The sequence below is a fragment of the Rosa rugosa genome, chromosome 4 (genome assembly GCF_958449725.1).
Source record: "Rosa rugosa chromosome 4, drRosRugo1.1, whole genome shotgun sequence".
Lineage (NCBI taxonomy): Eukaryota > Viridiplantae > Streptophyta > Magnoliopsida > Rosales > Rosaceae > Rosa > Rosa rugosa.
Genome location: NC_084823.1, coordinates 8469877 through 8494108, shown reverse-complemented (window position 1 = coordinate 8494108; position 24232 = coordinate 8469877). Strand labels below are relative to the sequence as shown.

The window sequence follows — 24232 nt, the reverse complement described above, 5'->3', positions numbered from 1 at the left end:
ATCCAAAAATTCCATTAAAGCGCTGACGTGGCAGTTTTTCCGCGATAAAATGACTATTATACCCCCACTTCATTTTTTTTAATTAATTAATTAATTAATTTCTTTTTTTTTTGTTTTTAATTTTTTTTTACGGTCGACATTGGAGCTTTCTGATAGTACCTTCCTTTTCTTCCTCCTCTCTCTCTTCCTTTTTATTTTTTTTACGGTCGACATTGGAGCTTTCTGATAGTACCTTCCTTCTCTTCCTCCTCTCTCTCTTCCTCCATCACTCGTCACCATGCTGCTGCACCGAAATCTCTTACCCAAACCCTTCTCTTCTCTACTCAATCACCACAGTCCTATTCTCCACTCCTACTCCTCTGTCGCCGGGATCTTAACTTCGAATTGCTCTGCATTTCCAAGCCCAGATCTAAATTGCCCATGGCTTCGGCGGCAAAGCCATCGTCTCAGTCGTCGACGCCTTAAAGCCGAGACTCCTCACCTACGTAGCAACCCAGAGCCACCAAACCAACCCGACCCGCCCCGACGCACCCATCACAACTTCAACCCTTTCGCCGATCCCATCGATTCGGGAAGCTCTGACGGCGACTTCTTCTCCGATGCACCCTCCGATTCCCACGGTGACGTCAGCTGCTTCGATTTGTAGATCGAGATGGAGAGGGTGGGGTGCTTGGAGGCTAGGGTTTCGATTTGGAGTTTGGTGAGGGTTTTGATTTTGGGTTTGGTGAGGTTGAAGCAGGCATTGAGGGAGTGGGAGCGGGCGGCGCCGTGGGTGGTGGTGGTCTGAGTGGCGGCGGCAGCGTCGTGGTCGATGATGAGAGGGACGGCGGAGAACTGGTGGGGGAAGTTGGTGAGCTTGATTTTGCAGAAGCAGGGAGAGGAGGTTTTGAGTTTTACAAATTCGGGGAGAGAGAGAGAGAGAGAGAAATCGCTGGCCACGGGGAGAGCGAGCACCGCCTAGGGCTGAGCGACGGTGATGGCGCCGCAGAAGAGGAACCCAACTTGGGGTAATTTTGGTTGTAGAGAGAGAGAGAGAGGATCTTGGTGAAGATCGGGAAGAAGAGAGAGCAATTTGCCAATTTCCCCAAAAAAACAGAAAGAAGAAGAGATAAACAGAAGGAAAAAAAATTTAAATTAAAAAAATGTGAGGGTATAATAGTCATTTTATTGAGGAGAGACTGCCACGTCAGCGCTTTAACGGAATTTTTGGACGGAGAGTAACGGCAAGGACCTATTGGTTTGATATTTTGAAGTACAAGGACTAAACGTGTGAAATTAGAAGGTCAGGGACTGAAGTGTTTTTAGGGCAAAAGTTCAAGACATAATTTTCATTGAAAAGTAATCTCAACACCTAGGAAATAAAAAAGAATAAGGCCCTATCCAACCATAAAGAACAAAAAAACGAGGGAAAAAAATTCTTACAAAAAGAATCTATTGGGGTTGAGTACAATAACTAGTATTTGGCTTAGTGACAAGTTTTCTATTTCTAATAGGAGATTCTGAGTCCAACTCATGACTAGTTGTTGTTATTTTTGGTTGTTAAAAAATAAAAAAGTCAATTCGAAACAAACAGTGTGGTAAAACAGTATTGCATGCTATCTAACTTCAAAATAAAGCTCGGAACATACACCTCTCAGGAAGTATGGACACATACTCAATAAATTGGTGATGACTTAGAATGTGAAGAAGTCGCAAATGATATTGTAAACACGAAAATCTTGCGGTGAATAAACGAAAGACACATGTATAAAATAATATATTTTTATGGATTAAATACTGTTTAATCCTTGAGCTTTTGACCAAAAAATACTTCAGTCCTTGACCTTCTAATTTCACACGTTTATTCCTTGTACTCTCAAATTTTGGACCAATAAGTCAATTCCGTTACTCTCTGTCTAAAAACTCCGTTAAGTTGCTGACGTGGCAATTTTTTAGCATCAAAAAGTCCATTATACCCTTAACTTTTTTTTTTCTTCATTTATTTTTTTATGTGTTTTTTTTCTTCTAAGTTTTAATCTTTCTCTCTTTTTTATTTTCTACTTACCCTCTCTCCAAAATCCCCCAACCTCTTCTCTCTCCCGACCACCACCTCCCAACCATCAAAACCCAGAAATTTTTGAACCAAATCCAAATAAAGCTGTGTTTGAAGCTGCTGGCGAAAAGGATTCGAGAGCCTAAAACACCATAGCCTCCGTCAGCAAGGAGGTCTTTGCCGACCCTATAACTGACTTGCAGTAATTCCAATTTGGAATTGGAATCAAACAAATGGGTCAGATCAACGGCGCGGATTGAAAACTGAGCCCCTGGTGATTCAATTCTTCTTCATCTTTAGTTTCGAAATTGATTTGGGTGGGTATTTGTAGGCGAGGTCGGCGTCAGAAAGGGTAAGGCAGAGTGGTCGAAGGTGGGATGGAAGCGGTGGAGGTGGAGCTTCATGCAGAGATCCCCTCGCACTCCAGACCATACTTCTGGAGTTTGCAGTCTTACCGGAAATGGTAACCCTGACAGTGAAGGAGGCGGTCACATTTCTCGAGGTGAGATGGGTTGGCTTCTTACATAGTAAAATGTGGGTTTAACAATAGTAAAACATGTAAGTTTGTTATCATTTAAACCTATTTACATCGATTTATAATTAGGAACCGATGTCTACACGAATACTAGACATCGGCTAAAAACCGATGTCTGCATTTTCCGGATCTTTCTCATCACCCACAAAGACATCGATCGGGTTTTTGTTTCTCATATGTTTTTGGCCGATTTCTGGGGCCATAATTCTAGTAGTGCGTGGTTCAAGATCTGGCCGTGCCCCAAATGTCGAAAGACATAGAGAAGTCCGAGGTCATTTTCCCCTGAGGATTATTTTGTCGAACGTCCAGTGTACGACGAAGCAGGCTTTCGAAGGAGGTACAGAATGCAAACACATGTCTTCCAATGCATAATGACGGATCTTTGCAACCTCGATTGTTTTTGGGGGCAAAAATCAGATGCCACTGGAAAAATGGGATTGGTTCCTGAACAAAAAATGACAGGTGCCTAGAGAATGCTTGCATACGTTGCAGCTGCTGATCAATGTGATGAAATCACTAGAATGGGAGCTTCTACGGCGCTGAAATGTCTGAAGAAGTTATGTAGACAAGTCGAGTTTCTTTACGCTGGGTGGTTCCTTCGTCCTCCAAATCCTGCTGACTTACATAGGCTTCTCAATAGAGGACAACGCCGTGGGTTTCCAGGCATGATTGGAAGCATCGATTGCATGCATTGGGAGTGGAAGAATTGCCCAACTGGCTGGGCTGGAGCTTTCTCGGGTCGAAAGGGTAGACCAACTATTATTCTTGAAGCAGTGGCGTCTTACGATACGCATATATGGCATGCCTTCTTTGGAACCCCTGGAGCTCAAAATGACCTCAACGTTCTTGGTGCATCTAATGTGTTCGAGCGTGTCATAGGTGGAACTGCTCCTCTGGTTGAGTTTGAGGTCAATAACAAAAGGTACACTAATGGTTATTACCTTGCTGATGGAATATACCCGATGTAATACCCCGAAAAATCCAAATTAAATTCCATGGATTTTTAGAAATGATTTCACGATAGTAGGAGCGAGTACGAAGCTTGGAAAAGTTGTGGAATTAGTTCGAACGATTTTATTTTCGAAATCGAACGTTATTTAGGGGCTCGTGGAAATTGACTTTTGATACGTTCAAAATTTGGGAAAACTTACTTCATGAAAGTTGTAGAGCTCGTCGATACGAGTTCGTGGACATATGGAACGCAATATTCGGAGTTCGTATGAATAAGTTACGAATATTTGAAAATTGGGATTTTTCTATAAATAGGTGGAAAATCTGATGTATTTCGGAAGGACGAAAGTTTCTCAAAATTGCATTTTGGTGCCTGGAACTCTCCGTTCTCTCTCCTCCCTACGCAGCCGACCCGGTCGACCCGACCCGGCCCCATCTCCCTCCTCCGGCCACGACCCGGCCCTCTCCGGACTCGCCGTGCCACGCCCAGCCGCCTGGTGGCCTCCCCTTGCACCACCGCTGCCCCCAGAAGGAGATCGGAGCTCCCCAGCCACCGATCGGTGACCCGGCTGGATTTCAAGTTTTCCGGCGTTCCCTCGGCCGATCCTTCCCATTTTCGTGATGTCCTCTTCCTCCTGATCATCCCCATATAGGCCTTGCATGACGATTTTGGGTGTAGAGCGCTTGATCAAGGTTTGACTTTTTCGACGGCTCTGATTAAATCTGGAATCAGATCAGACGCTCCGGATTAATCCAACTTCAAAGCTTGATCTAGGACGATCTAGGCCAAACCAGACTTAGCTCCAGGTATGAAAGACGATCAACTCTTCATTTTGAACCAGTTTGTAGTTGGTCACTTTGCCATCGGAGGTGGTTGACCGGCGTTGACCGCCACGTTGACCGACGTCTGACCTCCGCTTGTGGCGGCGCGTCGGACCATATTTTGAGTTTTTATTATCTAGGCGATGATCTACGCATCCATACGAACGTTTTGATATATAACATGGTCATGTTAGAAAAAGTTGATAAATAGTGGATTTACGTTTTTACGTTACTATTTACGGTTTTTACGTTTTATCCACGGTTTACGATCTGCGAAGATCAGACCATCGGTTTTGCTTCAAATTTAGATATGTTGATCGTATGACTGTCCCGATGACTTCGTGAGGTCACGGGCGAAGATCCGACGGTTGGATCTTCGTATAATTGTGAAATAGTGATTCGGAAGGCGATTCGTGAGAATCTGACCGTCGGATTTTCATATAAAATTATGGAGATATTAGGAAGGGCGAGTCAGGAAGATCTGACCGTTGGATCTTCGTGATAATTTTGGAGGATGATCCTAAAGGCGATCCGTGAGGATCCGACCGTTGGATCATCGTATAATTTCGATCAGACCGTTGGATTTCCGTATATGTGTGGTTTATGATTGATTTACTAAGTCAAGATAGTATCTGATTAGGTGATTGACGAATCGAGTTGGTGGACGATTCGGATCGATATTTGGCTTTTAGAAGACGCAGCGGGAATTAGAGGTGAGTAAACCTCACGTGGTTCATATTACGAACCGAATAAATTTAATTACTTTATTTTTATCGCAATTGTGTGAAAATATTTGTGGAATAAATATTTGTTTTAAATCATATGGACTTGATCAACTACGGTCCATAGGTAAGTAAAATGATTTTATTGTACAAATGAATTTCACGGTTTTTATGCTTGAACTATAGTTGGTATTAGTGGTCATCCCTGAGCGGATGATTACGTATATATATATTTACGTGGAATATATATATTAGTTGATGTGTGATTGGTGTGATGAAATGATTGAGAATGGATTGGATATTATTCAAGCTATTAATCTCGCATTTAATTGTTGAATAATGAAATGTTGATCATGTGGTGTGAAAGCTATTTTATATGCCCAAATGTGATTATGTGGAAATTATTTTAAGAAATAAAGATTTATCTTGAAATAATATGTCTCTTTATGTGGGTGTACATATACATATATACGATCTATAAATCATAAAGATTGTATTTTGTGAATTTGATTATGTCTGAGAAGTACAGTTGTGAAGCCGGGTGATTCCTACAACCCCGTGCTTAAATGAATTACTGGTAAATATGTTTTGGTGTTATGAGACGTTAAGCCTGGGCCCTAGTCCCTACAGATAGTGCACTATTATACTCATAGGAAGGAAGTAGCCGACCTTGGGTATACATACTTGGGTATAGTACGTTGGACCCTAGTATGCTGCGGCTTTCCCTTATTTTGGGTATAGTAGACATACCCTAGTACGTGGATTTATGATTTGTTACCAGTCAACCTGGCTTACCCGTATTTTGGGTATAGTAGACCTACCCTAGTACGTGGATTTGTGATTTGTTACCAGTTAATCCGAAAATTCACTAAAAAGAGAAGTGTGCTTATATTATCCTGATCAAATATCTATCTGTGATATATTGCTAATATGTGAAGGTGTTAGTGAAAAGAGAATCAAGCATGCTTTGCTTTAATGTTATTTCACATATTAATGTTGCAATATTTGTTGGTTGTGATCAGTCAAATGTGGAGTTTTAAAAGAAAGCATCGAGAATATACTTATATGTTTCTGTGATTTTTGGAGTTACCTTGTGAGTGTGTTGATTGTTTACTTGAGTTATAGTAAATATAATTGAATAAATCAACAGTTCTTTCTTGTTTACTCATACGGGCTGTCAAAAGCTTACCGGGTTTTGTGTTGTTGCAACTCCCGGTGCACTATTCAAAATGTGTAGCGGGTAATCCTACAGGTCAGGAGAATCAGGGCAGTGATCGTGCGGTTTAGAGTATTAGTATTAGATTTATAGCATTTGTTTTGTGAGGAGAATTGTGCTCTCTTGAGCTTTATAATTTGTTTTGGTGAGAGTGTACTGTAATAAGTAGCTTGAGGATTTGGTTTATGTAATTATTGAGAGGTGTAATGTGCAGTTGATTTTGAGAAAAAAATTCTGAGATTATAAACAGGGTATTTGAGGTTCATGCTTCGAATATGAATTACTTAAATTCAGAATTCGGGGTGTGACACCCGAGGTGGTCAACTTTTGTCAAAACAATATCGAATCCCAGAACAGAAGAGGAGAAACACTTTTGCAAAAAACAAGAGGCTTACCGCAAAGATGTGGAAAGGTGTTTTGGTATCCTCCAATCTCGATGGGTCATACTGCGTCATGGTGCTAGGTTGTTTAAACCGGAGGATCTTCGAGCCATCATGATAAGTTGTATCATTCTTCATAACATGATTGTGGAGGATGAGTTTGTTGAGGAAGAATTTGCGGAGCCTGAAGAAGTTGATCTAATGAATCCAACAATGGCAACCGTCTATGATCGGTCTGTGTATCCTGATACTGGAGAGGCTATTCCTTTCGAACCAGTGGGGAGAGATGGACATAATCTTCCTTCATTCATGGATCGTGAATTTCAGGTAGAGTCGGCCTACCTCCACAAATGCCTACAAGATGATTTGGTGATGCACAACTGGAACATGGATGGTAACTGAGTATGAAGCACCACAATTTATTAATTAGATTTGAATAAATGGTGGTTTGTAATTTTAAATAATGTATTCTATGTTTGTGTGCTTTATTAATATGTTTGGTTTTCTTTGTAATTTTAACCCATGTTTATCTATCTTTGAGAATAAAGTTTGATTTGACATCAATAGAATATTGTCATTACAGTTACAAACTTGTATTACTATTGTTATTGTTATGTTTATAATTTAATTTATTCATAGCACAAAAATTTTATTTCATAAAATTAAAATTACATAAGTGAAATTTAAATTACATTAAAAAATAAAACTTGATTTCCTAAACAACATTTAAATTTAGTCGAATTGGGGTATGTAGCAACCGCTACTATCACCATCAGACATTGTTTTTGCTACGATATCACCCTTCTTCTTTTTCCACCAAGCCTTTGATTGTGATGTCATGGAATTAGTATCCATGGCCATAATTCTTGCATCTTCTTTCGCCTCTTCAAATTCAAATACCTTTTTTGTGTGAGCAGCCATTTCTTCGTTTCTTTTCTTCACTAGCTCAACAGAAGCTTGGGTTGATTCGGCCATGGCTTGAATAGCAAGAGCCATACTTTTTGTTGCATCTTGCGCCTTCTTTCCTTTGTTCTTTGCTTCTTTGGCTCTCTTTTGTCCCATTGGTCTTGGCATGGAGCTTGATGGTGTCTCCGAAACGATATCATCATCCAACTCAATTGGAGACTCATTTTCGGAGCCAGTAGCTGTCGAATATGATGTCGGTGGTTGAGGATTAGATGGTGGATCAACAAAATACGGGTGGTACTTAACTTTCTCCCAACATTCAAATTTATCAAATTTCTTGGGATATTTTTTCATGAAGATCCCTTGAGTTTGATTCATCTAAACAATGACAATGAAGCAATAAAAATCAACCAATAGAAATCAAATATTTGTAAGAGACAAATTTAACTTAAAAACATAAATAATAATAATAAAAATCAATACCTCGTCCATCTTATTGGTGCCGCTATGTATACGATTACGGGAGGTCATTTGTGCATTGTGCCAATCTTTGAGAATTTTTTTCAACGTTCGAAACTGAGATTGGAGAGCTTGAGGAGTTCGGCTTGTAGGTGGACCTTGCCAATATTGCACATAATCAGCATGAACCTTTTCCCATAACTTGGAGGTGGTTATTTGTTTTCCGGTGATCGGGCACACAGTCTTACGTGCCCATGAATCAGACAATTGAACTTGCTCCTCGGTAGACCAATTGGTACCTGAATCTCCCATTGTTAGATGATAATTGAAAGAAATGAAGAGAAGATTGATGGAGGAAGAAGATGGAGAGGTAAAATTGTTGGAAATTTTGGTGTGAGAAATTAAGGTGAGGAACTAGTTATTTATAGAATTTTTGAAAAAAAATTTCTGATTATTTTTTTACCATTCGGATTATTTTTTAGGGTGGAAAATGGTTATTACCGTTGTCAATTAATTGCAGCCATTGGATTACATGATCCAACAGCCACAATTAAGTGACCGTTGCACAAAGAATAGTAAAAAAAAAAAAAAAAAGCCGTTCGCAGCAGGCCCATGTGGGTGTGGAGCCCGCCACCAACAGTTGGGCAATTCAGTTGCTGATTGTTGGTCATCCAATCAATCGGGCAGGTGGGGCCCATTAATCAGTCGGGCAATAAACCCCCGCTGCATTCAACTTTTCTCTCTTTCCATCCAATTGGTCACCCAATTGCTCCACTGCTGCATTTGCTCTAAAGAATCCTACTCAGCCAATTTGGGTGGTGGGGATGTAGGGTTTGGGCAGTGGGCTTTGGGCCCTTGCCTTTCTGGGCTGCGGAAAGTAGTTTGGTGAACTGGGTCTATATGGTCCAGTTCCCCTTTTCTCTCTCACTTAGGTTGGTTATGGTTTGGGCCTTTTGGGAAGTGGTTTATCCTGCTCATAGTTCTACATTTGTTCCTACCATGTTGTTGTGGTTGTGTTGTCTGTTGCGACGTACACCAGGAGGGTCTTAGGCGTCAAGATGTTCAAGACAGTGGTTCCATGTTAGGGCAGTGTAGGGTTCACTACAAAAAAGAATTCAATTAGCTTCACCAATTTGCGTCGGCGTGCAATTGCCGTCGCTAAAGCCTATTCTTTTGCGACGGCAAAACTTGACCGTCGCAATTGTATAGAGATTTTGCGACCGTATTAACTGCCGTCGCCCCTAGTGGTCGCCAACCACTATGAATTTACTTCGGCAAGCATTAGCCGTCGCAAGTTTTTAACAGTTTGCTACTGCAAAACACTTGCCGTCGCTTTAGGGTGGTTATCTGAACGATTCTATCTCTTTAATTAAAAGAAAACTTCTTTTCTTTCTCTGCGCTGCTCTCTTTCTTCTTTGACCCCATGACTCCATCTCGATCCGACACTGATGATTACTTTCAGATTTCCTCTCTAGATCTGCCAAATTCGTAGCAGAATGTAACCGCCGACTAATTGCTTCGATTTCGGTCCTGTCAAGTTTACCAGGCTATCTACAAACCAATCGTTCCTCTCAAGATCCTTCCTTTGGGTGAGAAACAAAAGGAAAAGGTCAGTACTATGTACATCTGTATGTCAAGAGTTCCTTTTAAAATCTGTTAATTAGATTGGGTTTTCATATTATGTGAACTTTCACCGAATCTAATATCAAATTCTGATAGGATACGTTAGGGTTTTAGTCTATTTTGAAGATCGAAAGAGCTGCGAGCTCCCTTTGTAGTTCCGCTTAAGAGATTTAGGTTTTTCTTTTGGGTCTGGTAATTGTCTCCCTTAATTCTCAGGTCTGGTTGTATTTGGATGTGAATATGGTCTCGATTATTATGGGTTTTGTTTAAAGTTGTGGTCTTTCAATGGATATTGGGGGTTTTAGATTTGTGGGTTTTCCATTGTTTTGTTTTTTGGTGAAATTGGGTTTTGGGTTTGGTTTGTTTGATCGTCGATTGTGGAAATTGAAAATGAGGGTATGGTTTTTGCTTGATTGTTCATGGTTTCGGTGATAAGGGTGTTTGTTTGTTTATTATTGTTTGTTTGTTTGATATGTCAACTGCTGATGTCAAGCAGTTAGCCTTCCTTTACAAAGAATGGAATTGTGGATGAATCGACATCAAATAGAGGAATTCGATTTTTCTTTTCAGAACATGATAGAGAGATACAAATATGATAGATCGGTTGTTCTGGTTTTTCTTTATCAATTCAGAGCGATAGAGAGATACAGAGAGAGAGAGAGAGAATAAAGGGCTGTAGGTCTTAAAGACAGACTTTTAGCTAAAATTTCATTTAAAATTCTTATTAGATCATCTTTTAGGTTTGATTTTCTGATTAAATTTTTGCCCTGCTATTCTTCCATATTTAAAAGTTGTATTCAGTTTTTGTTTCATCAGATAGATGAATAAATTCATAGAATTGTTTAATTGTATTCAAAATGGGTGAAAGTTTTCTCTTTTTTTTCCTTCTTCTTTCTGCTGAAAATGGCAGGCAGTTGTTGGCATAAGTTCCTTTTGAATGATCATGACATGGAGGGTCTTCTTTTTGAGTAGGGAATGTTGTCTTAGGTGAATCAAATGGTTTCTTTGAAGAGACCAATTTTGATATAGAAATAATTTTCTGTTGAACCTTGGAAGATATGAACTTAGTTTTTGGAAGGAGATTTGGTTTTCCCTGTTTTAATTATCTCATTTTATAGTTGATTTATACAGAGATTGACACTGTTGCAGTATTAGGTTGTATTGTTGTTAATGTTAATGTATAGTTGTATTGTTTTAATTATCCCTGTTTGGAAATGTTAATGTATATAAACAGTCTTAGCAAAATTCTTTTTTTCACTGCAGTTAGGTGCGGGATTGATTTCATCTCTTGGCATCTTGGTTAATTTATTGTGTTGTCTTTGTATAATACTTGGCAGAGAACTTAATTGGGAAAGGTGGGCAAGCAGAAGCTCACATTAGCCACCCCAATGCTGTTTAATTGCTTGGATTTGGCATCAATGGTGTTTGCAAACAGAGATAAAGACAATATTTTAGCAGGGTAGATGGTGAAAACCTCAACTCTTTCATTTTTGATGTGGGATATGTATTGGATCTAAATTTGTAGTTTTTGATTTAGGGATTTATACGCATATTACTTTATCCTTTGCTGCTTGCTCTGGGCTCATTTTGCCCTGCTATTCTTCCATGCAATGTTTGGTGTATAAAGCTTGATAAGTGTATTTTACTAGGAGAAGGGATTTGAAGATGCAGAATGAGTCAACGTAATGGTGGTCAGAAGTTGGAGCTGCACGATTCAGTACGAGAGGTAGGTTGTTTCTTTTTTTGCAATCTGTATCCAGAATTGCAATAATATTGGTGTATATATATTTTAGTCAACAATGTGAAAGTCTATATATAGGCTGTACTATGTGACTTAAGGCCTGGAAATCTTCAGTAGCATGAGATGTGATTGTTTTCTTTTGGGATTTACTGCTGCCAATATATGTTAGTTCATAATGGTTTACATAGAGTTGATTTTGTAGTTGCTGTGAAGTATGGGATTGTAGATCCAAGTACCACATCAATTATGGGATTTGTTTGTTACAGAAAGCCAGAGGAGATCCCATGGGGTCAGTTTGGCGCCGATATTTTGAGCTCATTTGTCCAGTTGAGGGGTTATGATCAGCATAACTATCAACTTATTTGTTATCCATAACACATGCATTGTTCATTCTTCTATAATCTTCTGTGGTTTCAAAATTGAAAATTTATAGGATTTCAGAATACTTTTCTACAATGAGAAAAAAAACTTCTATAGTAAAGGTATCACAACTAAAAGAATTTATGTCCCTGTCTTTAGTCAATATGAGCTGTATATGACCTTTGCACATATAAATTTCAGGGGGGTCAAAACATGGAACTGATGCATGATCGCGTTTTAAAATATCCAGATCGTGTTCAGAATTTGTACTTCACATTCCTCTTTGTTCTCCGGGCAGTGACAAAAGTAAGCATTTTCTGCTATCCTTTCTGAGTTGGTACCGCATAATCAATTTTCTTATTGTCCCACATTTTGTTGTTTAAGTTCTCATGCCCACCGTTTTTTGATAGAATTCAAGCAATCTAGTTTTAGTTTAATTTTTCATCAAAATTTAATATTGTTTTTTGCTGTGCTACTTTGCTATTCTATCTATTTGATTTGCTTTGCTGGAGATTATATCTAGTACAATAGGATCATTGTAAACAGATATATCCCAGCTTAATTTAGGTGGTAGTCATAAAATCTGAGCACTAATTTGTTCCCAAAATCTTTTTTTAAACAATTTAATGGGAAAGACTATCCTTTGCTTTTGTGAGATTGGTTTAATTGAAACTAGAATGAAATGACTGAAAGCTACGAATTGTTTCATAGAGTATATCTTGAGCTAACACCGATATTGTTTGATCTGGTTGACAGTAAATTTGCCAACCTAGGATCTATTTAATGAAGTAATTAATCACTTAAATGTACACTTGTCCAAATTTTACTCTAAATTTCACTTAAATGTACACTTCTCCACACTAGGTTCTATGCCTTCATAAAGTAATTAATCAGAGGATTTCAATATCAATTTGCCTAAACTTTAGTATCAGTAAGTGTAGTCCCAAGTCTCATGCTCATCCTCCCTCTCTTCACTTGATTTATGTTTCTTTATCTGAATACTTTTCACTTATCTATGTAGATAGAAAACGGACACATATCTTGAGGAAGATGGAGGAAGATCCCTGCAAAGCTTTTCTTGAAGTAGAGGAAGAAAAGTACCTTGTATTATCTTGTAAACTCTTGTATAAGAGCTTCATTGCTTTTGTAACATTCATGAGAAAAATCAAAATGTAACATTCCCTTTTCAATATGTTTAATTCCTTTTTGTACAGCTTTTATCCAAAAAAAAAAAAAAAATCTGGCAATGCATATTTGCATTGCCAGAATTTTTTTTTATTCATAAATAAAATTTTGCGACGGCAATTTTACCGTCGCAAAACTTTGGTAGCGGTCGGTGGTGTCGCTATAGATATTTGCGACGGCATTTTTCAGTCGCTAATAAGCTTGCGACGGTGCATTTGCCGTCGCTAATACCAATGGCGACGCCCCCAACGACAACGGCTCAATTGCCGTCGCCTAGCCGTTGCCATTGGTCTTTCGCGACGGCAATTTCACTTTTCGCGACGGCACAGCGCCGTGGCAATTTGAATTTTTTTTTTGTAGTGGTTATGGAGTTTTTTTTTTTAAAAATTATGTATGTTGTTTCCTACAGTTCCTTTAGGATTTTAGTCTTTTTGGAGTTTCCGTTACTGATTTTAGTCATTTACTTGAGCATTGATTTGTAATATGAGGGGTCTTCGGATCTCTCATGCTTGATCGAGTGCAGTCGTATGATTTTATATCAATGGATAAGTCTTCCGTTGCCCTAAAAACAAAAAAATCAGAACTAAACAATGTAATGATTGGTATTTGTATTTAATGTTTTGATTTTCATCGAGATCAATTGGTTTAATATGATTGATCCGTTTTAATGCTTAACTTAAACAACAATCAATTAGTGATAAATTGACGCTCCCACGTCATTTACCGATGAACCACTCGTGTTTTGACATGCATCGTCTTTGGAGTCACATATATTTGGTGACTTACGAGCCACTTGTACCGTTTGCGTGACCCATGTGTCAATTAAGCTTGTTCAATCAGAATTTCAAAGATTGACCGATTTATTTAATGAATTTTATTTTCATTAAATTTCTTGTGTCTACAGATATATGTTTCGTAACCGCAGGTCAAGACAATCCATAGGTCTGAGTTATATATATAACTCTTAGTTTTTACGATTTAATTATCTAAATCAAACATGCTATAAATAGAAATTGAGCTGAAATTAGCTAGAGAATTTTAACCTCGCAAAAAAAAAAAACAAATAAAGGCTTTATGTACCTTGGCAATTACTGTGGCATGGAAGAATTGTGTGCATCGCATTAATGATGTAATTTCGTTGTTCACATATATTTCGTGAAGGAAACTAGGTGGCTGATGCATTGGCCAATTTTGGCGCTTTAGGTACAGGCTTTACTTGGTTTGATTCATCTCCAAGTTTCATTAATCAATTTTGTTCAAGAGATAAGTTGGGTCTCCTTAGTTCTCGTTTTAGATGATTTCTTTTGTTTTGGAAGGCAGGATGTTGTCTGTCATTCCTCATCAGTAGTACTTTACTTCTGGAAGGTGTAGGATATGACATCTTCTCTTACTTGTATTTCCCTTTATTTTTAATAAATCTTTTTCCTCGCAAAAAAAAAAAAAAAAAAAAAAACTCCGATCCACATAATGTTATTAAAGAATTTGAATGCCTCATGTATGAGAAAATTTTCAACTTTCTCGCTAGCCTATATATCATGATCACCCCAAATAATACACATCTGTCTGATATCTCTGAATCACGACCCAATTGATACACATCCAATAATCAATAAAATAATTAATTAGCAACAATTCTATGTGCTTTTTAGTTTTTTCAAGCATAATACCCCTCCAACTTCTGGACCATCCCTATCTTCCATCTTCATCTTCATCATCTATATGATATTCATTACTGAGCTCCATGCCCCCATACATATACACATATAATTTACAAATACAATTTCAGTACACACAACAAACTCAAATGAAAGAAAGAAAAAATGAAAGACTTTTTGTTTGTTTTGCTTGCAATATCTATCGTTTTAATTATCTCTCTCTCTCTCTCTGAACTCTTGGAACATTCTCTTGCTCTCCGTCTTTCTTCACAAACTTGCAACATCATTTCTCTGTCGATATATTTTTGTCTTTAACCCCACCATTGGTGCACTGCAACACCTTCATCCCTGAGCTGTCCGTACAAAGCCAAGCACTGCCAGTAAGCCCTACGAGTGCTCAAATTACCTTTCCCATTGTGCCCTTGTGGCTTGCATTCCAAGAAAAGCTCATCGACCAAGTTCATCACCTTACCCTGCATCATTTCCTCCACCACTTCGGCCTCGGCCTTCATCACAACATACTCTTCCTCCTTCACATTCTTCTCCAACCACCCCGACATACCGGTCTGAAGAACCCCCTTGCCGGACTCGTCGATCAGGGTTGTCTCAATCTTGTACATCTCAAAATTCTTGTTGCGAGTAGGGTAGTTCTTGGCGAACCAGCTGGTGCCACTACCGCCTTCCTTTTCAGGCAAGCCAACGTCGATGAAGACCCTGCGAGGGTATCCCTCGAGCGAGTCTCCCATCAAGTCGGGTAGGTAGCGAGTTTTCTTCAAGTATCGGCTTGACTTGCCCGATGAAGCACGTGGGGGTTCGAGCAGCACATCTTCTAGATTCTTCAATGCTTCCTTCTTTGCCTCCTCAGCAAATAGGCGTCGGCGCGTGAAAGAAGTAGTAGTTGAAATCGATGAACTCATCTTCCTCATGGCCACCACGGTGGCGTCGAGTTTTCGGAGGTAGACCATCTTGTAGTTAGAAGGCATGTGAAACCTGGCGGAGAGGTCCTGGAGCGCAACAATGCCGCCAACCTTGAGAGTCCTTTCGATGAACTTCCTGGCGGAAGGGACGACGGAGACGGAGACGAAGGCGAAGTCAACAGATTGGTCGTTGATCGAGTTCTGTTGGTTTTCGTCGTTCACGGAAATGAGATCCATTTCGTTGTCTTTGAGGATCTGTGAGCTTTGAATGGCTTCTTCATCATTGCCACTGCTGACAAACACTGCCTTCTCGCCATGACGGGTTTTGATGAGGCCTTCGTTGGCCAAGTCGCGGAAGATGAGTGGCACAAGCTCGATATTAGGGTACGCGGGGAAGCCGATGATTCCATTAGCGGTGGCTGTTGTGGGAACAAGTGACTTCAACCACGAAACGGAGACGATCACGAAAGCCATGATGGAACATCGAGCCAGAAACAACAAGACTCGGGAGTCAGGGATCCTAAAAACTAAGTACTTGACATCGGGGTAGAATCCGATGGTGGCTTTGTGTGCCAGGTGTTGTTTGGTTCGGAAGCCCTGGACCAAATTGATCGCCATTGTTTCGGAATAATGTCGAGTGTTAAATCAATGCTGGTATATTGAGTGCAGATTTTGAATTTCTGATGTCAAAGAAGACAAGGACAGAAAAACATGATTGGGATTGGGATTAAGAAGAGAGCAAAAGAAATGATTTTTCGGGTATTAGAGGGAGAGAGGTGAGCTAGCGGGAGGAGCCAATGAGATTATTAGCGAGTGCAAAACCTGGCGGCGGTGTGATTCCCACCCACGAGGGCCACACGGGAGCTTTGCATTCTAGACCATAATAACATTAACTGCCTAATCCTCTGAACCTCCATCGTTTAACTTCGCTCAGATCGGTGAGTGTGATTATTCGCCCAACTATACTCGGAATTAGCGAGACATTTGGAAATTAACTTAGCACGAAAATCACATCACACCGATCGTAATTTCATGGACGCTGAAACCAGATCGGAGGCGTTTGGTTGTAGCACTTTTGATAACGTTTGACAACGGGAATTGATGTTACAATTGGGAGTTTGGGGTGCTAGCTGGGAACGAGAGGTTGGAGAAAGGATCAATATATGGGATTCCTAAGGTAGTTCATGTGCAATTATTGACAGGTCTTCAAAGATGGATGGAGCTAATTTTGTTTTGAGAAAAATACGGTGGATGGCACGAAAAATGAGTTTGGCCATTGCATGCTAGGTCTTTGCTAGCTGCTATAATCTTAATTTGATGATACATGCATGGAGTGCAATTCTCCCAAAGAAAACGTGTTTGTTGTAACATACGCGAGTTATCTTGTTTGAGGTGGCAAAATATACCTCAGAAATCGATCGATGCATGTAGCAAGAGCAAATTTTCTATTTTGATATTCTTATGTTGAAAACGACGTTGTTTTAGTTAAGTTTTGCAATTAGATATTTTATTAGGATTGATTGATCGATGTTAAAAGTTAAGTAATTATATAAAAATCCAAAAACACATAAAAAATATATATATATATATATATATATATATATGATAGGAGCATAATTATGCGATAATAATGTTGTTAATTCCCATATTTACTTTGTTAGTTTATCTTATTTTCTGGTTAATTTAGTTGTTTTTATGTTTATTAGGTTTTCCGAAGTAAGGAAAGAAATAAGAGCAAAAGGAAGGAGATATGTGCAATTGATGGAGAATTGTGGACTCTTGATGAATCAAGGAAGTTTAAGGCAATATGAAGGAAAATATATTCAGCAATTAATTCTCTTGGTTGCTCCTATTGGATAGAAGGATGTCAATGAATCCTAAATCAATCAGAACATAACTAAGGGGATGACCGTTGAAGCCAAGGAGGGAGAGTCCCAAAAGAAAAGAAGGAAAGAGTTACAAAATGAATAAAATCTCTCCTTGGATGTTGAAGAACCAGATCATCTCACATACGAAGAAGCATAGACGCACCAGAGCTGGAGGAGAACCAAGACTGCAGAATCACACCATAAACGATCGATCGTTGGAATTCCCGAGATCGATCGCTGATTCGTATTTTCCAATTTTCTGATTTTTGTTGTCTTCTTTCTCCATGAACTCCTTTGTGTTTTTGATTCCCATTATGTGTAACTAAATTTCCAGTAGCTAGGGGGCAGTTGAAGCCCCTAGACATGATCCATAACATGCTTTGACATTCAATTTGTTTTCCAATTAATAAAGTTGAGGCTTTGTTTACCGATTTCTCATTGATGAATTCTATGTTTGTATGCTTTGGAGGCCTACTTAGTATGCATGCTAGGGTTCTAATACTTTGATTGTTTGATGCCTGGATCAATAGTTGGATTCCTCAAATTGTCTAGAGAAGTAATTGTTAGTTTTCACTAGCAAGTAAACAAAACCCTAGGTTTAGCAAGGCTCTAAGTTATTTGTGATGCCTAGTGATTGCTCAAACTCTTTTTAGACTTAATGATCTCTGCATGTTTAATCTAATAAGCGTACCTTTAGGTTGCATTGCTTGGGAATAGTCTAGGTGTAGAGCACTTCCTGCCTAGCGTACAAAGTAAGAAAGAGTAATAGGTTGTGTTCAAGCGTACCGAGCCAATCTGAGTGTCTTCAACTAAGTTAATTGGTAGTAAATTGGACAAAGTGTGTTGTGTGTGATTGTTGGGGGTGGATACTTCCTTCCTAGCTAGTTTCATTATCTTGATCTCAACCATTTTCAAATCAGCTTTTCTTTACTTTACGTTCTGTTCTCTGTTTTCCCATATTTATTTAATATAGCAATCAACTCCGAAATTCACCAAATTTTGTGTGCTGGACGCCTTGTGTGTCTAGTACGTCTCTGTAAATTTTCATATTTTTCTGGGTTGTTTTGGTTAGATTCGTAGTTTGTCTTTTGACTGCTGTTCAGTAGGAACTGCAGTCACGTTTTTGTGACTTTTGTTGAAGCACTTAGTTTAACTTAATCCTCTGCGGGAGACCTTTATTTCTCTATACTACGATTGACATATTTTCAGGAGAATAAGGAAAATCAATAGCTTTTAATTTAGCTATCAATATATAGGGCCATTTTAATGAGGGATCCCTTTTTTTTTTTTGTCTTTTCTAGGGATAGGGCATTAGACAAACTTTTCAATCATATTTTAACATCTTAACCGTTCAGATTTTAGGTTCAAATGTGTAGATCACTTCTGCAAATTTTTAGCCAAATTGATTATTGTTAAGGCATTTAAAACGGCGACTTAAGATTATAAGTATGAACGGTTCAAGTTTGACAGATTTGGTTCGTTCATTGATTTATTCTAGTTTGATACCTTAACGATCACTGATTTGGCTGAAAATTTGCAGAAATGATTTACACATTAGGACCTAAAAACGGAACGGTTAAGATGACGAAATGTGATAGAAAAGTTGGTCTAATGCCCTATCCCTAGACAAGACCAAAAAAGGAATCCCTTAGTGGAAGGGCCCTCATATATATATATATAAATCCAAATCAGCATGGCGTGATTATGGATGTCATGATCGTTCTACTAAACCAAATTAACAAAACAAATCTTTTTTTTTTTTTGAGGGAAATAGAATATATTCCAATGATCAAAAGATCATGACGACCGTACAAGGTCAATCTAGGGGATCCGAAGATCACCCATTACAATCACTGCTCAACTGACTACACAAATAGTCAGACTAATACCCATAAGGGAATGCGAAAACTAAAATCCAAAAAAGAAATGCAAAGCTACTAACCAAAAGGAAACTACAAATAAAAAACAACTAACAACTATGTTTATTCCAAAATACAACCCTAATTCTCCGCATCTACCATGAATGGCTTGAGGCCTAAGACCATCTTGGTGTACCCTTCCGCTGTTCAAAGCAGTGAATAGCCTCAAATTAGAGTCATATAGAAGTCCAGCCCACAACAAGCCCAACAAGAGTCCCGACCCAACCGCTGGTCCAAACAAGAGAGAGGAGGGAGAATGGACTGAACCAGAAGCCCAGCCCACACCCACTGCCCTCAATCTGCAACTCAGACTGTCGATCACCGGAACCCTAGGAAGCTTGCCGGAGGCACTGCTACCACACCAAGCAGGCAAGCCGCCACTGCCATTCCGGCGGACGACCTCTATCTGCAACCATCCCCGCCACCTTGAGGGACTTAGGTCCGACCTGGAAGATAGCCTCGCAGGCTAAACAAGCCCGACCTGCTGCAAAAACCAGAGGTGCCTTCGAAGAGATGCCGACAAAGGTGCACCGCCAACAACCAGAAACCAGATCCGTCGCCGCCTCACACCCACTTCTCGTGCAGAGATGCCGGTCGTCCCTGATCCCAAATCTGAGAATACTAGCTCCCCTTTGCTGCACACGCGAGCGTCGCACACCAAATACGAACAGCGCCGGAAGACCCCCCTGACAGGCAAGGAAACCCAGTTGCCGTCGCCCTGCTACCAAAAACTCTAGGGTTTTGGTATACTCAGCTCCGAAAAAGATGGAGCGACTAATCGCGGTCGATGATAATGACCAAGGTATTTTGAATCTGATAGGTATTTAGAAAATCTCGAAGTATTTTTTTTTCCTTACTGAACCAAAATAACGAAATAAGTAGAACAACTCATTTTGATTTTGGTTAACGGGGTACAGGGTATTGAAAAAATCTCAGTATATATTTTACTTTGCAAACGAGGCAATCATACATTATTTTCAGCAGAGTCAAATGATTCCGCACATTGTTACAAGAATGAAATGTTAGGAAAGCTTGAGATGAAATAACACTGACAAAAAAATTGCTCAAATTAAGCCACCAGTGTAAGGCACTTCTGTCTGAGGCAGCCAATTATCCCCCAATACGAAGTTGGAGACTGTAAAGTTGGCAGCATCAGTTGCACCGATCACATGGTAACCAGGCCATGTGACTCTGTTGCTAGTATTTGATCCAGGTCCTCTATTATTGTACTCAGCATAATACAATGTGCTCAGTGCAAAATCTCCATTCCACGCAAGCCAACCAGCAGGTTCTATAAAACTATCGATGAAACCCTGCATGAAAATTGTCCTCGAGTATTCCTTCCATGGCCTCCCCAGATAATTCTTGACACTGAAACTACTCGAAGCCAGATCGGCTGCGGCTGTAACTGTGCAATTCTGGATTGATATCCCGGTATTCTGATTCACATCGGTCCGCCCTTGAGCTGTGATGGTATTTGATTGGCCTTGGAGGGGACGACGAGGGTATATGTTGCAGTTTTGGAACACAACAGCAGCATTGCCGAAAATGAAATCAACAGTTCCATAGATATCACATTCTCTGTAGAATTGTCTCATAGAATGTGTGTACAACGTGTCTTGGTAGGCGTCAAAGCTGCAGCTATAGAAAACCGACAAATCGCCATCATTTCTAACTGCCACTGCTTGCCCCTTGCTTGGTCCAGCCGTGTTTTGAAAAGTAATGTTTACTGCTACAAATCCTTGAGCCGCCACAGCTGTAATTATACGAACATAAGGTTAATTAAGCCGACAACTAATTCTAACATTCTACATAGAGGCTCGTACATTTTGACAACATAACATGTAAAATTTTTCAATAACAAATACAAAACTAAAGAAACTCACCAAAAGTAGGAGAGTTGAAAGTGGTCCACCCATCTCCAACGCTGTGGTTTCCTGTGATGATTGTCTGGTTGATACCATCTCCAATCATAAGCAAGTATTTCTTTTTTGATGAAATCGAAACGTACTCTTGATAAACACCAGCAGTGATATATATCAAGAAGTACCCATCACTAGCAACAGAGTTATTTGGAGCAGCAGTAATAGCATCGTTGATGGTTGTGAAGTTTCCACTTCCATCCTGGCTCACAACCACAATATCCTTCACCACAACTTCATTATCTCCTGCCTGAAGAAGGTGTCTTCTTCGATTTATAACTGAATCGTAAACTGCACGTGCTTTGCCCGACATTTTCAGTGACAATCGTCCCTTTCTGAAATTGAGATGCTTGTTGGACTGATTTGGTATCACATTATTTCTGCGACCCTTTGGCACCCAACCCTTTGTAAACAGAGCTAAAGAGACACTGTACAAATTTGTACCATTAGAGAGTGGGATTATGAGATCGTTGTGGACAGTGGTCAAAGAACTGAGGCCATCAGCACAAGTTTGCTGGTTGGTTAAAATGGCACTGAGCAAGGTTTGGACATCATCAGCATCTGAGCTTGGAAGAACATTACTAGTTTGGCCAATGGTTCCGAGGGAATGCGACAAAAAATCAATGTTTAACGAAGCAAGGAAGTGACAATCCTCAAGGGCTTGGATTGCGGGTAGGGTTACACTGGAACGCCGACCTTGGAGATATTTTTCAAGCAAATCCAAAAGGCTTTTGGATTGAAGGAGTGACTGTTGGACTGAAAAGCGCCCCAAGTCATAGACATTGGCGCTTTTGTGAGGGAGGACAGATTTGCAGTAAGAAGGGTGTGGAGTGGAGTTGCATATGGTTTCTGATGGAAGAGGAGTGCTTAGAGGAACATCTACTGCTAGAGATGGAGAAATAAGCAAAGAGAAGATGGTGAGAAATAATATTGATGAAAAGGTTACAAGAGGAAAGAGCTTTGAAGAAGCCATTTGAGAAGGGATATATCGATCGCTTGTAGCTAAGGGATGTGTTATGTGTACAAGTGAATTGGTCACTGGGTGTATGTCTATATATAAGGGATAATTAAGCTGTAGATAAACTTTGATTATTATTTAATTTAGAGAATATTTAGAGGCTATGTATTTTATTTGGGAAGTAATGAACGTGCATGACTTGAACTATTTTGAGATTGAGGTTTATTCGTTTCTTGAGTCATGAGATAATACTTCAGGCATCATTAGTTGACGACATGACATATTACTTGAATGAGCTACATTCATATTTTCAGACATTATTTACAGCCACTTTCTCTAATAACGTTCAAGTCCCTTTCCATTTTTTTTGGCCCGGCTTTAGTACTTTTTTGTTCTAATTTGAGCTCAATGCTAGAAAAGGTACGGTAATCGAGGGTTCTTAGATAATATTACTTCTATCACAATGAGTCATCATATTTGTTTTTCGTTCAATAGGAATACAAAGTTCGACGTTTCTGTCAAGAAAAAAAAAAAGAAAAAAATAATTGTTAAAGTTTTGTTGATGAGGTACATGATACAAATTCACTTACTTTGTCTCAATCATAAGCCAACATTCTTAAAACACGATAATTTAAAGTGCTGCCTAGACTTTAATATCACTTGTGAAAGGAATGTATAGTTCTATCAAAATCTCTCAGCATTATTGATTGTGGTTTCATTTCATATGAATCTTAAAATATTAGTTAACTTGTCAAATTTTCCAAATTAAGTTGAATAAATGGGCTGAGGTTGTATCTATTGGTAATTTGCTATTATAAAGAGATAATGATCAATAACTACAAAATGACACTATTAATTATCAATAGCAGACTCCAAAATACGGAATCCGTGCGGCCAACAACCATTAGCCCATCTTAAAGAAATAACTCTCAAATATTAAAAAAAATTACGAAACATGCCATTGACTAATATAAACTATTTCTCCCAAAATCAAAGCGATCCCAAAATCTAAACTGTCTGAACTAAATCGACATCTAGGGCTCCTGTGAATCTAGGCGACGAAGAAAGGGCCCGAGCGCGACCCCAGAGGTGAAGCAAGCGCCCGACCCCGGCGGCGAACCAAGCGTGCGACCCTGAGGCGAAGCAAGGGCGCGACTCGGCGGCGAAGCAAGGACCCGATCCGGCGGTGAAGCAAGCTCGCAACCCTGGTGGCGAAGCAAGCGCTCTACCCAGCGGCGAAGCAAGCGCGCGACCTGGCAGAGAAGCAAGGGCGCGACCTAGACGGCGAACCAAGCACGCGACCCCAGCGGCGAACCAAGGGCGCAACCCCAGCGGCGAAGTAAGGGCGAGACACCGGTGGGTCAGTAGCTATAGTCTTGAAGGTTAGTAGAGAAATTTGTAGTTACTGAAGGTCAATAGCTATAGTCTGATTTTTGTGCAATGCATTCAACACTGTCGAAATTTGATTATGTTTAGCAGCTTTACCTGAGAAATTTTGGTTGAGAAATTCTGAGGGTCAATACCTTCAGCCTCGTGTTGTCATAGTCTCTCCCTCAGGTAAATGATTTTGGTTGAGAAATTTTAATTATTCTCAATGGTTGAGAAATTCTGAGGGATAGTAGCTTTAACAAATTAAGAAATTAACATTTAGGCTATTGAGGGTCAGTAAATCTATGTGTATTGCAATCTCATTTTTAAGTGTAGCTAGGCGATGAAAATTGATGTTATGTGGCTGATAATAGTACAAAATGAATTGTCTGAGCTTATTGACAGTCAGTAGCATTAAAATGCTGCAATATGTGCAATCTATGATGATTGAGCGTCAGTAGCATTAAAATTCTGCAATATGTGCAATCTATGATTATATGGACCCTCTAAAGATCATTAGCTTTAGTTTCTGAGGGTCAGTACCTTTAGTTTATGAGATTTCTTTGTTCTGATGGAAAATGATGACTTTTGTGACCAACAATAGTACAAAATGAATTGTACGAGCTTCAGTTTCTAAGAGTCAGTAACCTTAGCTTCATGATTTCACTAACCCTATGTTTATTGCAAGCTCAT

General features: G+C 39.5%; 4 protein-coding genes and 1 long non-coding RNA gene across 7 annotated transcripts; 2 read left to right on the top strand and 3 right to left on the bottom strand.

Moving 5' to 3' along the window:
• The first annotated feature begins 3040 nt into the window (after positions 1 to 3040).
• On the top strand, positions 3041 to 7060 carry LOC133744268 (uncharacterized). The gene is made up of 2 exons (XM_062172402.1): positions 3041 to 3531; positions 6595 to 7060. Exons 1-2 carry the CDS (start codon positions 3041 to 3043, stop codon positions 7058 to 7060), a joined length of 957 nt encoding a protein of 318 aa, XP_062028386.1.
• A 267-nt stretch (positions 7061 to 7327) lies between these two features.
• On the bottom strand, positions 7328 to 8394 carry LOC133742213 (uncharacterized). Its single transcript, XM_062169889.1, has 2 exons — positions 8048 to 8394; positions 7328 to 7942 (listed from the first exon to the last, which is right to left on the bottom strand). Exons 1-2 carry the CDS (start codon positions 8333 to 8335, stop codon positions 7391 to 7393), a joined length of 840 nt encoding a protein of 279 aa, XP_062025873.1. The 5' UTR covers positions 8336 to 8394; the 3' UTR covers positions 7328 to 7390.
• Positions 8395 to 9283: 889 nt separating this feature from the next.
• LOC133706982 (uncharacterized) lies at positions 9284 to 12960 on the top strand. Of its 2 annotated transcripts, none has more exons than XR_009844851.1 (5): positions 9284 to 9632; positions 10984 to 11105; positions 11296 to 11372; positions 11949 to 12053; positions 12769 to 12960. It is a non-coding gene; the product is annotated as an uncharacterized LOC133706982 (long non-coding RNA). The 2 variants fall into 2 exon arrangements; XR_009844850.1 differs by having other exon boundaries at positions 10984 to 11112.
• Positions 12961 to 14898: 1938 nt separating this feature from the next.
• Positions 14899 to 16122, bottom strand: LOC133744267 (uncharacterized). The gene has a single exon (XM_062172401.1). It carries the CDS (start codon positions 16120 to 16122, stop codon positions 14899 to 14901), a length of 1224 nt encoding a protein of 407 aa, XP_062028385.1.
• Positions 16123 to 20345: 4223 nt separating this feature from the next.
• Positions 20346 to 22186, bottom strand: LOC133746433 (probable pectinesterase/pectinesterase inhibitor 7). Of its 2 annotated transcripts, XM_062174621.1 has the most exons (3): positions 21586 to 22186; positions 21178 to 21480; positions 20346 to 21047 (listed from the first exon to the last, which is right to left on the bottom strand). In XM_062174621.1, exons 1-3 carry the CDS (start codon positions 22184 to 22186, stop codon positions 20356 to 20358), a joined length of 1596 nt encoding a protein of 531 aa, XP_062030605.1. In that variant the 3' UTR covers positions 20346 to 20355. The 2 variants fall into 2 exon arrangements, with proteins under 2 accessions (XP_062030605.1, XP_062030604.1); XM_062174620.1 differs by having other exon boundaries at positions 21178 to 22186.
• Between the last annotated feature and the right edge of the window lie 2046 nt (positions 22187 to 24232).

Bases quoted from the DNA above. Each gene is read 5' to 3' on its own strand.
- LOC133744268 (XM_062172402.1), top strand. From the start codon at position 3,041: ATGCTTGCATACGTTGCAGCTGCTGATCAATGTGATGAAATCACTAGA. The intron at 3,532-6,594 runs GTAATACCCCGA...GTGACACCCGAG, and splicing joins GCTGATGGAATATACCCGAT to GTGGTCAACTTTTGTCAAAA.
- LOC133742213 (XM_062169889.1), bottom strand. From the start codon at position 8,335: ATGGGAGATTCAGGTACCAATTGGTCTACCGAGGAGCAAGTTCAATTG. The intron at 7,943-8,047 runs GTATTGATTTTT...GTCATTGTTTAG, and splicing joins GCACCAATAAGATGGACGAG to ATGAATCAAACTCAAGGGAT.
- LOC133744267 (XM_062172401.1), bottom strand. From the start codon at position 16,122: ATGGCGATCAATTTGGTCCAGGGCTTCCGAACCAAACAACACCTGGCA.
- LOC133746433 (XM_062174620.1), bottom strand. From the start codon at position 22,186: ATGGCTTCTTCAAAGCTCTTTCCTCTTGTAACCTTTTCATCAATATTA. The intron at 21,048-21,177 runs GTGAGTTTCTTT...GTATAATTACAG, and splicing joins TTTCAACTCTCCTACTTTTG to CTGTGGCGGCTCAAGGATTT.